The following is a 17036-nucleotide window of genomic DNA, read 5'->3' as shown; positions in this document are numbered from 1 at the left end:
TGAGTGAGTGACTGGGTGAGTGAGTGAGCTAGTGAGTGACTGGGTGAGTGAGTGGCTGGGTGAGTGAGTGAGCTAGTGAGTGACTGGGTGAGTGAGTGAGTGAGCTAGTGAGTGAGTGAGTGAGCTAGTGTGTGACTGGGTGAGTGAGTGACTGAGTGACTGGGTGACTGAGTGACTGAGTGAGTAAGTAAGTGAGTAAGCAAGTGAGTGAGTGACTGGGTGAGTGAGTGAGTGACTGGGTGAGTGAGTGACTGGGTGAGTGAGTGAGTGACTGGGTGAGTGAGTGAGTGAGCGAGTGAGTGACTGGGTGAGTGAGTGAGTGAGTGACTGGGTGAGTGACTGAGTGAGTGAGTGAGCTAGTGAGTGAGTGAGTGGGAGAGTGAGTGAGTGAGTGACTGGGTGAGTGAGTGAGCTAATGAGTGACTGGGTGAGTGAGTGAGTGAGCTATTGAGTGACTGGGTGAGTGAGTGAGCTAGTGAGTGACTGGGTGAGTGAGTGACTGGGTGAGTGAGTGACTAGGTGAGTGAGTGAGTGAGCTAGTGAGTGACTGGGTGAGTGACTGAGTGAGTGAGTGGGTGAGTGACTGAGTGAGTGAGTGAGCTATTGAGTGACTGGGTGAGTGAGCTAGTGAGTGACTGGGTGAGTGAGTGAGTGAATACGTGGGTGAGTGAGTGAGTGACTGGGTGAGTGAGTGAGCTAGTGAGTGACTGGGTGAGTGACTGGGTGAGTGAGTGAGTGACTGGGTGAGTGAGTGAGTGAGCTAGTGAGTGACTGGGTGAGTGAGTGAGTGACTGGGTGAGTGACTGGGTGAGTGAGTGAGTGAGCTAGTGAGTGACTGGGTGAGTGAGTGAGTGACTGGGTGAGTGAGTGAGCTAGTGAGTGACTGGGTGAGTGAGTGACTGGGTGAGTGACTGGGTTAGTGAGTGAGTGAGTGACTGGGTGAGTGAGTGAGTGAGCTAGTGAGTGACTGGGTGAGTGACTGGGTGAGTGACTGGGTGAGTGAGTGAGTGAGCTAGTGAGTGACTGGGTGAGTGAGTGACTGGGTGAGTGAGTGGGTGGTTGAGTGAATACGTGGGTGAGTGTATTGTATGCATGTACGTTGAACTTCTTTCGCACCACCCTACGTAGCCAACCGTGGATAATCGGAGGCGCGGGGGAAGGACAACAAACTAAACACAACAAGCAGTTGTATAGAAATTAGTTTTTCAATTTAGAATGCGTTTAGCGACATTCCATGTTGATATGGTTTGATATTCAGTCCAAATCCACCACAGTAAATACGTGGACTGTCACATCACTCATCGCGCTGCTTTGTGTGATTGGTAAGGAAGTAACTCATTCTAAATGTTTGGCTTCCTCATTGAAAATCAACTTACATGCAGCCAGTACGAGCATCGAGTTAAAGTAAAACATCGGTTCGCAGCCGGTCGTCAGGCGTCACGGCGTGCTCCGTGTCGCAGGAGCTGTTGAAGCACATCGCGTTGGGCCACCTCTACGAACCGCTTCACTTCACGTACAACCTCAAGACCGGCTACCACAATGCGGCCGTCATCAGGAAATGCATCGAGCTGCTGGATGCCAGAGCACTGAGGTAGGACCGCGTCAGTACACAAACAGGCAACGTGGCCCGTTTGGGAAGAGGCCGTGTGGTTTGTCCTCCTACTCGCAGTCCCAGCGCGCTTGAGGCGGGCAGCGAGCCCAATTTCTCCCCCCCCCCCCATCTCTGGACCCAGGACGGCTGAGTTGGGGATGTAGTCCGCAGAGATTTTGTATCTCCCCTCCCTTTGTCGCGGTTCTTTTTGCGTTGCATGAAAATAAAACGGGCCAATTTACTCGCTCAGAGGTACCCGAACATTCTGCTTAAATACGAATCTCTCACCCGTGCGCAGCGCTGTGTGGCCGGGCCTCTGCTATTCTTGGCGGTTTCCCGCATTGGGGACACATTCTGCGAGCCACCCGGTCACCTCCTCATGAGTGGCCCCAGCCCTGCTGTCCCAACTCTCCTCTCGTTCCGGCACTCGGCCTGCAGCCCAAATGCAGACCTGGGGAAAACGACAAATAAAATCCTCTGAATACAAAGAGCATCCGTCATTTTAGCTGGGTGGTGGTGGCTACGCACACCTGTAACGGGTCCTCCGGGTTTTTTCTCTCATTAATTGTCCGATAACACCTTAATATCTAGAGAACCGCAGAGCTTTGGGGAGGGAGGGGGGATTGGCACCGGCTCACCGCGAGGCTGCCTTTCCCGCTTGTCTGCGGTTCCTCCTCCAGCCTCTGAGCCGTTGTCTGTCTTCAGCAGCGAATGAAAACCGTGCGGTGTTTTACAAGTTGAAACGATTACTACTCTTAACGACCACTCCTGTTCACGACTAATCGCTTAACAACAAGCCTCCACACAGCCCAATGTGTAGTGTATAGTGTAGTGTATATTGTAGAGTAGTGTAGTGTATAGTGTAGAGTAGTGTAGTGTATAGTGATTGAGTGCCTCCACACAGCCCAATGTGTAGTGTATAGTGTAGTGTATATTGTAGAGTAGTGTAGTGTATAGTGTAGAGTAGTGTAGTGTATAGTGATTGAGTGCCTCCACACAGCCCAATGTGTAGTGTATAGTGTAGTGTATATTGTAGAGTAGTGTAGTGTATAGTGTAGAGTAGTGTAGTGTATAGTGATTGAGTGCCTCCACACAGCCCAATGTGTAGTGTATAGTGTAGTGTATAATGTAGAGTAGTGTAGTGTATAGTGTAGAGTAGTGTAGTGTATAGTGATTGAGTGCCTCCACACAGCCCAATGTGTAGTGTATAGTGTAGTGTAGAGTAGTGTATATTGTAGAGTAGTGTAGTGTATAGTGTAGAGTAGTGTCGTGTATAATGATGGAGTGCCTCCATACAGCCCAATGTGTAGTGTGTAGTGTAGAGTAGTATATAGTGTAGAGTAGTGTAGTGTATAGTGTAGAGTAGTGTATAGTGTAGAGTAGTGTAGTATATAGAGTAGTGTATAGTGTAGTGTATAGTGTAGAGTAGTGTATAGTGTAGAGTAGTGTATAGTGTATTGTAGTGTATAGTGTATAGTGGTGGAGTGCCTCCATCCAGTCCAATGCGTTCGCTTACCGACCATTCCCCTGTTAATGGCAGGCTTTTGTAGGTCCAATGAATATTAATGAATGCATGGATTAACCGTGTTTATTGTAATGTTACGTGTTTATAATGTTGTTTGTAGCTTTATGCATGAATATCCATTGTTTAAATATTGTAAAATCTTTTTTGGCTGAAAATGGGTAACTTTCGATGCCATCGGAACGAATGAAGCCTTTAACGTGTATTTACTCTACCCACTTAGCGACCAAATCACTTAAGGCTCTGCTCTATTACACAACCGTTAAAATGTTGAAATAAGTGAATTCAGTTTTCGCGAACCGTGTCTGTGCGCCACTACGTGTTATCATCCATGGCAGCTTTCCCGAAATACGCAGCGTTGCTCTGGCTTTCACGGCGTACGACCACTTGGACCAGAAAGGGATTGAGGTGGAGGAACGAACCCTAATACGGGCACTCAAGGTATCACGATCTCCTAGCGATCTCCGCTGTCATCCTCTGTCATACTTTGTCTGAATAATGGATTTAAAAAAAACATTCCACACTTCCCCGTCCCGCTATAACTTCAGCTTGTTGGCAAAACTGTGCACGTTACAAGTTGTCATACTATTATTATAATTAGTATAAGGTGTTTTTCCTGTCCCTTGTTTTAGTCGTATCGTTCATTTCCTCCCTCCACCTTTTTTATTTGTTAAGTATTTTTGATTATTATTATCTGTGTACGGAACTGGATAATTATTGATGTGCAGCGGTGTGGGATGCAATTGCATGAATGACGCTCGAAACATCAAATTATTATTACTACCTGCTTCTGGAAATAATCGAATCTGTAAACAGTTATTTTTTACTTTGTGAAATTTTCCTTGAATGGGCCCAAATTCTCTCCTGCTGTTCTCTAGCAGGCTGCTCAAGGATCTTTCCGCTCGTATTAGGAACTGTTTCAGGAAGATGTTCGATCGGAAGGAACCACAGAAAGTTGAATCACCAAAAACGTCAATCAGCAGCAGAAAAGTACTTAAAAAAAACTAAAAACATAACTGAAGAATTTAAACTGAATAAAAACAGGAGGATTTCTCCACAGCTCTGGCTGTCGCCTGATGATGGTCATTGTAATTACTGGCGAAATGTCCTACTCGAATTGTAAATGTTGTGGGTTTACTCTCCAACACACAACCGGTGTGGTGAACTAGTAATGAATTGACACGTTTTGTTCACGTGGCATTCCTTACTCATTGGCTGCTTAACACATTCTGGCAAATTGCCGATGATGCTGGATGTAATTGCAAGCGAAACGTCGTAATCAAAAATTGTAAATGTTGTGGATTCACTCTACAACACACCGTGTCCCCCCTGCAAACTCCTCTTATGAACAGATCCAAACATCAATAAGTACAAAACTTTAATAGGATTTGTAGCGGAAATGTGACATGTTTGCAGAAGTGTTTGAAAAAGTACGAGGAGGTGGTATCGATAAATAAATCAAAGATGTGTTAAGCGCGGCCATATTCAGCAACGAGCTTAGACGGAAACGCAGATGGCGCTGAGGATAAATATTCACTCAAATTAAACTCAGTCCGGTCTTAAAAGTAGCGATTGTCAGAGCTTAGCAGACATCAGTTGGCAGAGACGGTTCCAGATTGTCCCAGGTATCAGTGTGCTCTGTGATGCACGTCCGTACGCTCATTTCAGAGTCGCAGAGAAATGTGCCCTTGTTATTGTCTTTGTTTCGTATTGTCTATGGGAACATCACTCTCAAAACTAGAGGCTCGTTTACCAAGCCCTTGGATGCATACTAGGAACATGCAAAATGCCTGAGGGAAGATGTATTTTGAACAGGAAATCAGTGACAATCAAGAGCACTCTGCGCACAGTTGAGCACAAAATGACATCATGCGATGCTGCCGGTGCAACAGCATCTACAACCACCGGTTCAAATGTCCACAAAATCAATCAGTCAACGGTCCACCCTAAACCGCATCCACTGCACAAACCATGGCAGTCGATGCGGATTACCCTGATGTACAAATGGTAAATTAAAAACTCTCTCCACGTAGTGTGTGACTGTGGTCATCCAGAACAGACCGTAACACCGTATAACGATACAATGCCCCGATCCACAAATACGAAGGAGACATCACGGCGATGACACAGCCCTGATGCATTTACCTGGCTTGACCCAACTCAATGTGAACCTGTAAGATGTCGCTCTGCATCTACACCTGCAGCCATACGACAAGAAAAAGAAGAATCAATCAATCGTTATTTGACGTGCCAATATCTCCCTCAATGAAGCAGACATCAGTGTACATCACAGCAAAACGGGAATGGTACAGGGGGGGGGGGGGGGCACAGAGCAACAGGAATAAAAACATGAACCCGTCATGGCCTCAGTGGCTAACACCGACTGAGAAAAGTTTACAGGAAGTGCCGCTGCATATCCTCAGCGCTGTGTGCGCTGCTGCTGCTGCTCTTACAGATGTGCGGACGGATCACAGCGCCACGGCGGTTAATGCAGCACATCCACAGCAAGCAAAGCGAAGGATACGTGGAACCCGGCAGAATCCAGATGTACGAATTCATGGACCTCCTGCCTCTGTGAGATATTTTCAATTGCGAATAACCATGGTGTCACACCGCCCACATTTCAATTCATTATTTGTTGTTTTGCTATGAATAAAGGGCTACTGGCCAGATTGTCAGATATTTTATATAGCTTTCTTTTTTTACTTATAAGGTAGTAGTACTTTTTTTCAACATTTGAGTATAGTTAGGATCTTGCTTAATATGTTGCTTCCTTCACGTTCGTGTTGGTATAACAGCAACGCGTGGCGTCGTTGAATATTTCAAAGAACGTATAGTGAAAATAGCACGTCTTACACAATGATTCTATGTCATTGCATCATTCTAATTTAACTGTGTACCTTGTAAACACGGAACGTTGAACCAACGTTAGTCAAACGTGTTGCCCAACGGTTCCAACCACATGCCAACATTTGGCCGACATTGAAGTGTTCATTGGGTAAACGTTTTTGCAGTGCTACTGCTAAATGTACATTTGTACCTACGGGGTATTAGCAAGCGATGCTAGGCGCCGTGGTTATGCAGGAAATTGCTCTGTTATAATCGTCAGCGCGTGCGCCCCATTAGTTGTGTTGCTCAGTCTTGGAGTTGTCCCTGGCTGGAGCAAATTGCTGTCTGCCTGCGGGATCACGCCCGGCAGTGCTGCCTCACTCACAACGGGTGTCTCTTTGTGCGTAGCTGCGTGGCTTTGGACACCATTCACCTGCACGAAGCGAGGGTTGGAACCACGGAAAAAAGCTTCAGAGGGATTTACGAGGTGAGAATCGATGTCGAGCAAAGCGAACGTGTGGCCAATACGCCACGGGCGCTTTCTCGAGCAGTTGAACCCCTCTCACCAAGAACCATCTCATTTCACAAGCAGTTGAACGCCTCTCACCAAGAACCATCTCATTTCACGAGCAGTTGAACCCCTCTCACCAAGAACCATCTCATTTCACAAGCAGTTGAACGCCTCTCACCAAGAACCATCTCATTTCACGAACAGTTGAACCCCTCTCACCAAGAACCATCTCATTTCACGAGCAGTTGAACGCCTCTCACCAAGAACCATCTCATTTCACGACCTTTGTGAGGTTCGGCGAACTAAGTGTACATTGCTTTTGGCGTTCTCTGGTCTAACACTTTGATACTTGGCTCAAAAGCTGTCTCTGGTGTGGACCAATCAGTTTCAAAGACAATGCATATATTATCAGAGCATGTTCATCACAAGTACGTGTGGTTAATCCAGACAGGATTCCTTGAGTAAGGATTTTGTTTTGTGGTTTAACATCTTAACACAACTGTTTTATTTCCAATGTTAGACTCACAACGTTTAAAGGCAATGCATGTCAGGGAATCCTGCCACTATGTTAAGTATAACATAAAGAAGAGTTGTGCATTGCATTCATATTGTTACCCAAAAATAGTTCACACACACGCATATATATAATCAGGTTTTATACGCTGTTAGTATAATGTTTTTAAAAGCCAACAACCGACTCCCAAAGGCTGTGAGTGCTAAGTGCACTTTTCACAGATGGCTCCAATGCAGCCCAGCAGGCTCTCAGGTGAGTGGGGCTTATTTGGCCGTCTCAAAGATCTGCCGATGCGACAGTTTGCAGAACTGATGCCATAAACAAATTGTTTGACAGAAAAGTGTTCCTCTTCGCCAGTTTAGTCTTTTTACGGGTGAGAAGTGGCGTTCGCAGAAATAACAAACTGGATATGAAAAGTAAAGGGTGGCTTTACAGGCATGGCTTTACCCTCTATTATATATTATTTATTATAACGCGATTTTTCCATAGCGCGGTGTTCTTTAGGAACTCAAACTACCGCGTTATAGGAAAATGCCAATTCTTACGAAAGGCTAATAATTCTGGCTGCAGTCAGCGATAGTGGATGCTAGAGATGAGCTTCCAATTTCCAGATGAATCCAACACAATCCCAAAAAACCAGGCCCAGATTAAAATTTTGGATGTTTCAAAGAATATATGTTTCAGATTGATCCGAATTGAGATGTAACAGGAAGTGATGTCACTTTCATGACAGTGCTTTTACCACCAAAAAGTTCCGTCACAAAGACGCCACTTTCGTTTAAATGATGAGAACACGAACAATGTTCACATTAAAATTATTGTTTCACTCTTGGAACTTTATATGTTCAAACGCGTATGATGCAGTTATTAATGGTTGAATTAAAAAATAGGGGCTAAACTTCCTACACTTCGTAACTCAACAAGATGTAACGTGAAACTCGTGGCACGTGTCTACGGTGTGTTGAAATAGATTTTTTTTATTATTACATGTGAATACAAAAATTGGGACTAAAATTTCAACATTTCGTTATGCACGAACATCAACGTGAAACACGTGCCGCGTGTCTACGGTGTGTTGAAAGTGAATTTTTATTATTACATGTGAATTAAAAATATACAAAAATTGGGACTAAAATTTCAACATTCCGTTATGCACGAACATCAACGTGAAACACATGCCGCGTGTCTACGTGGTTGTGTTGTCCCCCGTACAGCTGGACGACATGAAGGCCCTGCTGATGACCCTCGACGCCAAGCGACTGCAGCACATGAACAAGCTGTACCGGCAAGAGCAGCGAGCCCAGCGCGAGCAGCGTGGTGGAAGCGCCGCTGTCAAGACCTTCGGCGGGGCAGACGAGCCATGGAAGCAGCAGGTGTGACGAGAAGAAAAAAAAAACCAATATCTTTTATTTTTATTTTATCAGGTAATGCCCCACTGAGTTGTAAAGCTCTTTTTCAAAAGAGATCTGGCTATCGCAAATTAGAGATCATTGAAGTGGCTTATCACGTGGAAATTTAGGGGAGATGTCAGCTACCTCGCCTGGTATGAATGAGGTCGCAGGTTCGATCCCGACCCTGATGCCTGCTGTATATTTGGAGTTTGCAATTTCCCCCCGTGGCCGTGTGGATTTTTCTCCGGGTTCTCCGGGTTTTCCCTACGCATTTAGAAACATGCTAGAAAATATTTGGTTGATATGAATTACCACATGATAAGCCACTTTTTGGAGCTATCATTGTGGCCAGGTCACTTCTGAATGAGAGCTCAATCGCTCAGTGGGCCTTACCCAGTAAAATAAAAAGAATCGTTTTATAGCAGCCAAATACTCTAAACGCATGTTGATTCTAAATGTGGAAGGAAAACCGGAGGACCTGAATTAAAAATCCACACTACCACGGGGAGAAAATGCAACTTCAAATATACACCAGGCATCAGGGTTGGAATCGAGCCCACGACCTCCTGTATAACAGGCAAAATAGTTAACATCTTGCCACGGTGGCATAGATATGTCTCGGCCCAGTTGCATAGAAGTGTAAATCATTATTATTTCTGTTAAAGGCATCAACAATGTGTTGAGTTTTCAAGTTTATTTTGCGCAACGCAGCTGAGAACTCAAGAGTGTCAAGGGACGTCTCTTTTGCAAAAGTGACGGGGCCAAGCAAACAGCATGAAACGAAGTACGAATATGAAGCAATTAGAAATCAAGAGTACAAACCATCAAAGAGAAATTGGAGAGAAAAAACACAACATACGAAATTGAAAAAAGTGCAAAACCATAATCACGAAGGAAGATATAAAATACATTTACAAACTACCCTTAATGTGGAATTTCACCGCATCTACTTTCCTTAATTTGATGAGGCTGCTGCTATTCAGGTCACATCGCCTTCACGTGAGTAGCAGGTGCTGTCACCAGCTCAAAGCTTCCTATTAACTACTGCGCTTACTGTGATAACCCGGACTGTCAAGTCCCACTTATTAATACAGACGCATACAAAGATCCCCCATATAGCCTTGAACAGATTGTCGGGGCAAGTGCTGTGGACAATTTTAACTATATCATTTTCAAAGTTTTGCTTTTCAACAATTGGCATATTTGTCCACGTGACAACTTGATTTGATTGACTCTTTCGGGTGATGGAGGATTGTAGCAAAACATTTAAATTATGCCCACAGGACGATCTAACCCTAATGAATTATGAATAATGAGATTAATCATGAAAGTCTAAGTATGAAATTCATCATTTAAAATGCTTTGACTTTTCAATGATCATATTTCATTCCTCTCCCACAAGATAGAAAATTGTCGCATGGACAATCATCTTGAAGTCATCCATCACGAGTGACAACAGAGGACCCTCAGTCGGCACTGAAGCCTATTCTAGTCCTGATGATGATGAATATGAATCATAGAACAACACACAGAAGCCCCAAAGAATACACACTAAATGATGGAGTATTTAAACAAAGCAAGACTTTGTGGCAGTTAATAAATTATAGGAATAGTTCTTGGAAAACACATGCCTGCATAGCCTCAACATAATATTGAAAAAAAAATTCCTCTGGCTCATAATGCCATATGCTTGTGAAAATAATCAGAACCTACCGGACAACTGAAATAACAATTTGAAGCCTAACATCTGAGTGAGGTCAGTCTACTCGAGCACAGACATGAATGGCACAATTACTGGTGGCATGTACATTTTTAATAACCATACTTTGGTATGCTGCCATGGTGTGACGCTTAGCACAGTGGACTTGCAATCCAGAAGTCGTAGATCATAAAAAAAATGGCGCAACTTTCTTAGGTTTCCCATCCCCTTCTTCTGGGTGTCAAATGGAGAGTCTATCAGTGCTGTGCTGTGTCGGTGTTGTCGTTGTACGGTGGTGCGGACGCCTGGACATTGCTTCAAGCCGATTTGGATTGGTTGCAGTCCTTCCATACGCGATGCCAAAGATGCCTCCGTGGCATCCAATGGCTCGACTTCGTCAGAAACGTCACCGCCAGCATCTGTCCCCTAGCGATCGAGAGCTCAGTTGGAGAGAGTCGGCTCTGTCACTCTGTGGACACGGTTCTCCATCTTGATGCGCAAACTCCAGCAGCGATTTGCGAAACTTCAGCTGGTGGTCGACGTTCGAAGCGGAGTACGACGCTTAAAGCAACGGCGCCACTCCCCGTGGTCGCCCATCACCCCGTGATCACCCTCCGTGGTCCCCCCCCCCCGCCCCCCTCCGTGCTGTGTACGGCAGCGAGAGCAGTTCATGCAAACTGCTGCCGCAAGAGGTCACAAGTTTGGCGCAACGCTTCATGAATCTTCTGTCCTCCCAACAATCTAAGTGGGTGCATCACAGGTCGCCGATTGGCAGGTGGCTTGTGGTTGAGGTAAAGTGCTTGCGCTCCCAGCTTTCCAAGACGTCTGGCCAGCATGGAAGAGTAGGCCAACATACTTCGGCGAAGGCCCTTCCACCAGGCCTGGCGTAAGCAAGTAATCCCACGGCTGCACCATTTGTAAGCGATGTTATTTCAGATTTGGTCGCGTTTTGGTTTATGTCATTTATTGAAGGTGTCACTTTTTTGTTTCCTGTGAAACTTAACGCTAGATGGAGGCTGAGAAATCGCATCACCAGATGCTGAAGCAACAACTGCAACTCTCTGCTATTCAGGTAGCTAGTCACGCTTTACCAGCCACCAACTATATACAATATGTATGTACGTTGCACTTCTTTAGCACCCACAATTAATCCAGTTCTTAATTTATCCTGCTGTTTATTCATTATAACCCTAAGGGATTTTGTTTATTGACAAACTGAGCCAAATAATTGCCATTATTTTAATTAACTCAAATTAAGCATTGGCATGGTTGTGGAAAATCTAAATACCAAACTAAATAAGCAGACAATGTATCTCCTTCACATTGCCCCTTCTCTCCACGTTAATAAAACGTATATCCTACACAACCCATCATCTGCACAGCCTTCTGGGAATGCGTAATTTCAGCGGCGTTCATTCAATCCAAGCAAACTCGACATGCAGTGTTTCATCAGCAGAGCCAGCCGCACTTGAATCGATGCAGAGAACTGCCGATCGTGCAGGCAAGGACCCTCCTCGCTTGACACTTTGGGGTCCTTAGTTCGACGCAAATTTCTATCAAAATGCATAATAATCATTCGTGCCGTTTTGGACAGTACAAATTACAAAATAAGTAATCCGAAGTAGAATAGCACTTTCATTTCATGGAGCGTAATTTCTGCGAATAGCATCCCATAACGCTGTACATTAATTATGTATAAGGGGACCAAATCCCATATACAGCCATTACCAAACAAATGAAAACCCTACTACTACTAGCAAGAAAAATTAAAATGAATAACATAAATAAAGAAATAGCACAAAAAAAAAGCACAAACAAGATAAAGTTTCTACACTATGGGAACCTCATTTGCCAGTAAAAATATGATAATTGGTTCTTTACCCTTCTATCTGGCAACAAAACTGACACCTTTTTACAAGGAGTCATGTTTGCATAGACCGCAATACCTGCAGTCATAATACAAACAAAAGAACATAACTCTGATAATGTGCACTGTCCTTGAAGTTATCAGAGTTATGTTCTTTTATTTGTATTATGACTGCAGGTATTGCGGTCTATGCAAACATGACTCCTTGTAAAAAGGTGTCAGTTTTGTTGCCAGATAGAAGGGTAAAGAACCAATTATCAAGATAAAGGTTATCATTACAGAAATTAGTCCATTAGGTCACATCCCAGACGTAAATACATCTACTTCATATATCCATCTCTCCACGTAAAAAACAGATGTATTCCTCTTTTAGTTTTGAATAAAATCATTAACCTCTTCAAAGCAATAATTCATCCTACAAAGGCAATGGGGTTTAATTATTCTTTGTCCGCACGTAAAGCTGAGCCCCCTTGGCCGGCACGAGCCGTTCACCCAGGGCTCGCGTGTGGCGGCTCTTGGAGGACCGCTGCTTCGCGACACGATCTATTAACGGACCACTGTCTGGCATTTACCATAGCGCATTGCGGCACTTGAAATATTGAGTTGTTTGTAATTTCGGGTTGCCGACCCCCCTTGGGTTGACCCAACCGCTGGCCGCTTGTCCCCAGCTGCGCGGGGCGCGCACGCGCGACTCGCTCCGGACGTCGAGGCCCACGACCGCTCCGATGTTCCCGAGCCGCCCGACGAGCCACAGGAGTTTGCGAGCGTCCTCCCAGGCAGCCCGCCGGACGTGCCCTCGCAGCGCCGCCGCTGTTCACGCGACGCCCGCCCAGGAGACGCCCACGACACCCTCCGCCGAAGCCTCCGACGGCGCCACCGCTCTGGTCTCCCGGCAGGTGGTTTCTGCGTTGCTCTGCCAGACTCATTTGCAACATTGTCATTTGTGCAACACTTTTGCTTTTGCAGCCAATGGTATCGATTCACAATAGAGGTTTTTCTGGGGGGGTTAGGCCACTTAATTATCTGGCCTGATGTGTTTTGGTAAGAACCCTCCCTCCAGGACCCGACATAGCGCGATTAGTTAAATTGTCACGTGGTGCACAGGCGTTCAACAATGTACCAATCGTTATTATTTCAGCTTGATCAACGCTGAGTTAGAACAAAATTCTCACAAATTCATTTAAAAATTAGACACGTGGCGTTTTACTTGAAGCTTGCCGAAGGATCTTCATGACAGAATTCAAGAAGTCAGAATAACTTTCTAAATTTGTCAGAATCGTTATTCAACTTACCAGTGAGCTGAAACAATCATAATTGGTGTGTTAACGGTTTACCCACGTGACAATTCATTTGTATGGCTGTGTCGAGTGGTAGAGAATCTTACGACACAAATATGGCCAGTTCATTCTGTGGCCTAACCCAACAAAATCGATTTAATTACATGCTTTTACATTACATATTGATTATAAACGATCAAATAAACCTTTTCAGCATTTTACCAATCTCTGGCATTTCTGCTCATGGCTACAGCGAGATGCTCTGACCTCTGTTTATTATTTTTCTGCAGATGACGCCAGCAACAGAAAAAATGCATTTAAAATTTGCAGATGCTGTTAAAGATCACGTGACTTCCACGGATGAACCTACGCTGTCTGGCACTCATGACCAGGTGAGCACTTGATTGAATTGCGCAATCGTGCCTGTGGTGCAGTGGAGCTGAGCCTAGAGGTCATGATGGTGGTGGTTGTGTTCTGGGGAGCGGTAGTGTAGCAGTTCGTGCATTGCGCTATGAACTCAGGGACCTGAGTTCGATTCCCGCTCGTGGCCAACACTACTGACGATAATCTGAATTGGTTCTGGGCCTCCCCTCGGTCGACTCTACCTCAAATGAGTACCTGTAGCAGTTTGTAAACATCGCCACTCGGGAGACAAAGGCGTCCGTTTGTGGTGCTGGCCACCCACCTCGTGTGCCTTGCTGGCCTTCATAGTTGCTCGGTAACAGCACTTGCCCCAACCGTCTGTTAAGGCTATACGGGAGATCTTTGTGTTCTGGTGGTGGTGGGGATGATAATGGTGGTTTTAGTTGTTGTGGTGGCAATGGTGGTGATTAAAATGGTGTTGGAATGATTATAGTTGTGGTGGTGGTGGTATTGGCGATGGTTTTCATGGCGATGGTGAGTATGGTAATTATGTTGGAATTGCTTGTGAATCCCCAGGCTCAGAACTTACCACTGAGCGGGGGCTTAGCAGATTGGGAGTGACAGAGAGGGAGAGAGCGCTATACACTGAGACAAACCAAATAGATAGCCAGAGAGATTTAGAGATGCAAAGACGAAAAGACAGAGAGACCGGAAGCCACTTAAAATAGACATACAATCTTCTGTGTTATAGCAATCACATTATATCTGAGTAGATTGCCTCAATGTTGTTTTTCCTGATATAATTACAAAAAAAAAGGATTAGATTAGTCGGTCAGGGGAGATGAGACCCCCACCACCAAACCCACTTTTCCATGCAGGAGTGGGAACTCAGCCCATGGACCCGAGGATGCTGCCACCACATTAAAAAAATATGATCGCCCTTAGGACGTGGCACAAACCTTTCCACTCACTGCTGCTCCGAGCCACTGTACCCAAGCATTCTCAATCGCACGCGAGGGCACGCCGATTTCAGCAATGCCCCAAACTGTTCGCGGATGCACCCGTGTATTAATGTGCTCGTTGAATTTCTTATCTTGTTTGGTCTCAGCCAGAGAAGGGCAGATGGGCACTGAAGAAGACGCTGGGCCATCGATTTCCAGGATACAGGGACCATTTTGCCCCAAGGCCTCTCACAGGTGCCACTGACAATTGAATTTGACAACCTCATCTTTCCAACAGCATTCTGTGCACTCGGGCATATTTTAGCCAGCGTTCCAGAGCAAGGCCTGATTTTTGGTACTGAACCGATCCAATTGCCACTGATAAATATTGTCTTGAGATGTTGCGATGCCTTCTCCGCCAGAGGGACGATAAGAGCCAACAGAAGTTGTAAACTCGGTGTGCAACACGAGTGCAGACATTGTTATCAATTTCAGAGTGTGTGTGCAGAAAGACTCCATGCATAGTGCTAATTCAGAATCAGAATATTTATTTATCCTGGAGGAATCCGATGAACTCTGAAGCTCTCTTTCACAGATTTCCAGTAGGGGCGGGTCAGAACGTTACGAAAAAAAGACATAAATACGATAGCAGTGCAAAGTATAGGAAAGTTAAACAATCACACGAAAAAATTCAACTTAACTATTTTGATTTTACCAGGTGAAGTCCCCTTCTTTTTCTGTGGCGGTCTGGCCACAAATGATAGCTCAACGAAGTAGATTATAATCACGTGGACATTTAAAGCAGCCAAATTGGCTCGCCACTCACTGCCCGTGCTCTTTCCCATGTGCGTGCTGCCACATGCAGAACGCTGCGGTGCTGCAGGATCATCACGTACTGTATAATATCCACCTCTTTACCGCCCTACATGCTTCACGATGCACAGCTGAACATGCGTGCACCGACTGCCTTGCAATCTTCAGCAGCGTTCTTCATTAGCAAGACCCGCGGTGCCACTGGCTTCCCCTGGTGGCCTTTAGTGCGGCCCCTGACGTGCGGCCCCCTAAAATACACAAAAGTGAAAACACCCTCCATCATCATCATCATTGTGCTGCTGTCAAAGCCCCAATGGTTTTAAATGTGTGGCGGCCCTCACACTGACGATGTCTCATTGGTGAAAGTGGCCCCCCCTCTGAAAACGAGTGAAGAAGCCTGGTCTGCAGGGTGGTCCAGGTGTCGTGTGACCCCAACTTAATTGACCTCTAACTGTTTTTTCATTCGCATATATATATTCTGTTTTAAATAAAATGCACTTACAAAAATATTACGTTTTAGAGAATTAAATGGGAGTCACAAGACATCTGGACAATCCTTTACAGCTAAATGACGCTATTCAGAAGGGTCATTGCCCGAAACGTCGCCTATTATATATTTTTTCTTTTGAAGGCCACACAGTGTTATTGACGAATGTGTTGCGTTTTTTTGTTCTCTGTCCTTGTGTGCCCCCGCTAATGCCACGAGTTGGATCGCCAAAATAATGTTTCCACAAATGCTGTTTTCTAACCGTTGGTGGCAGATCGACAGCCTAAACCACCACGCACATTGTGCCCCTTTTTACGTGTTAAGCAATTACGCAACAATGCGTTTCAACCAACGATCAAGTAAAACATCGGTCCGTGTCATTGCAAGCTCCTTGGCGCCTCTGATTCGCACGGGTGTCCTTTTGAATCGAAGCACCCTGCTGACCTTCCACATTTGCATTCTTGTCAGCCCCGGCAGTGACTCGCAGGGTTCGAAGCGTCAGCACCGGGAATCGCACCACAGACGCCTGGGAGCGGCTGATGTCAAGCGGTAAATAGGTCGTCATCTATAATAGAGGTTTTTTCTTGGGGTTAGATTGCGTGAATATAAATGTGTCGTTAAGCCCGCTACCACCCGACGCAGCCAATTCAGTAAGGTTTGTCACGTGAACAGAACATGTCGCCTGATGAATCTAGTTGTAATTACTGGTGAAACGTGGTACTCAGATTGTAAACGTTGTGGATTTGCTCTCCAACACACCGGTGTGCTGTACTAGTAACGAATTGGCGTGTTCTGTTTACGTGACAAACCTCACTAAATTGGCTGTGTCGGACGGTGGCGGGTTTAACGACACATTTATATTTACGCTAACACATGCATGGGGGGGGGGGGGGGGATCGTTATAAACAATAATTTTCAAGGGAAATGCCAAAGTAACATTTCTTATTATTCTTGGTTCTTTCGGTCAAGTCACGTAGAAGGGAATAAATATATTTATTATCATTTTATTATTTCCCTTCTATGTGACTTTACTGAAAGAACCAAGAATATGAATCCCTGCAGTCACGAAAGCTTTAAATCAAAAGATCTTGACTCTGATCGCTCCTTATGCGATCGCCCATTCCTACCCAAGGCAAAAACACGAGGTCACTGACACTAATTAAGTGTAAAAGCACAACGTTGCGTTAACGATGACATTTAAACGAAGCTCGTGAACGAGGCTGTAATTAAC

At 45.2% G+C, this 17036-nt stretch overlaps 1 protein-coding gene across 3 annotated transcripts in view; it reads left to right on the top strand.

The window, feature by feature from the left end:
- Positions 1–16691, top strand: part of LOC133358581 (uncharacterized) — a 28545-nt gene extending 11854 nt beyond the window's left edge. Inside the window, exons 3-12 of one of the 3 annotated variants that reach the window (XR_009757097.1) lie at positions 1424–1591; positions 3452–3554; positions 5569–5687; positions 6351–6429; positions 8182–8340; positions 11067–11129; positions 12593–12820; positions 13492–13593; positions 14673–15581; positions 15685–15939. Coding sequence is in view for 2 of the 3 variants with exons in the window: in XM_061576951.1 (XP_061432935.1) it covers positions 1424–1591; positions 3452–3554; positions 5569–5687; positions 6351–6429; positions 8182–8340; positions 11067–11129; positions 12593–12820; positions 13492–13593; positions 14673–14760; positions 16274–16362 (1198 nt within the window). In the remaining variant the exon portion in view is untranslated. Of the gene's footprint in view, positions 1–1423; positions 1592–3451; positions 3555–5568; positions 5688–6350; positions 6430–8181; positions 8341–11066; positions 11130–12592; positions 12821–13491; positions 13594–14672; positions 15582–15684; positions 15940–16273 lie in introns of those variants that run through there. The other 2 variants (XM_061576951.1, XM_061576958.1) reach the window with 2 other exon arrangements.
- The last annotated feature ends 345 nt before the right edge of the window (positions 16692–17036 follow it).

This window comes from Lethenteron reissneri, chromosome 7 (assembly GCF_015708825.2).
Source record: "Lethenteron reissneri isolate LAM-NWPU_2019-01 chromosome 7, ASM1570882v1, whole genome shotgun sequence".
In the NCBI taxonomy this organism is placed as follows: Eukaryota; Metazoa; Chordata; class Hyperoartia; order Petromyzontiformes; family Petromyzontidae; genus Lethenteron; species Lethenteron reissneri.
Note: the sequence above shows the minus strand (reverse complement) of the source record. Positions and strands in the feature narration are given on the sequence as shown.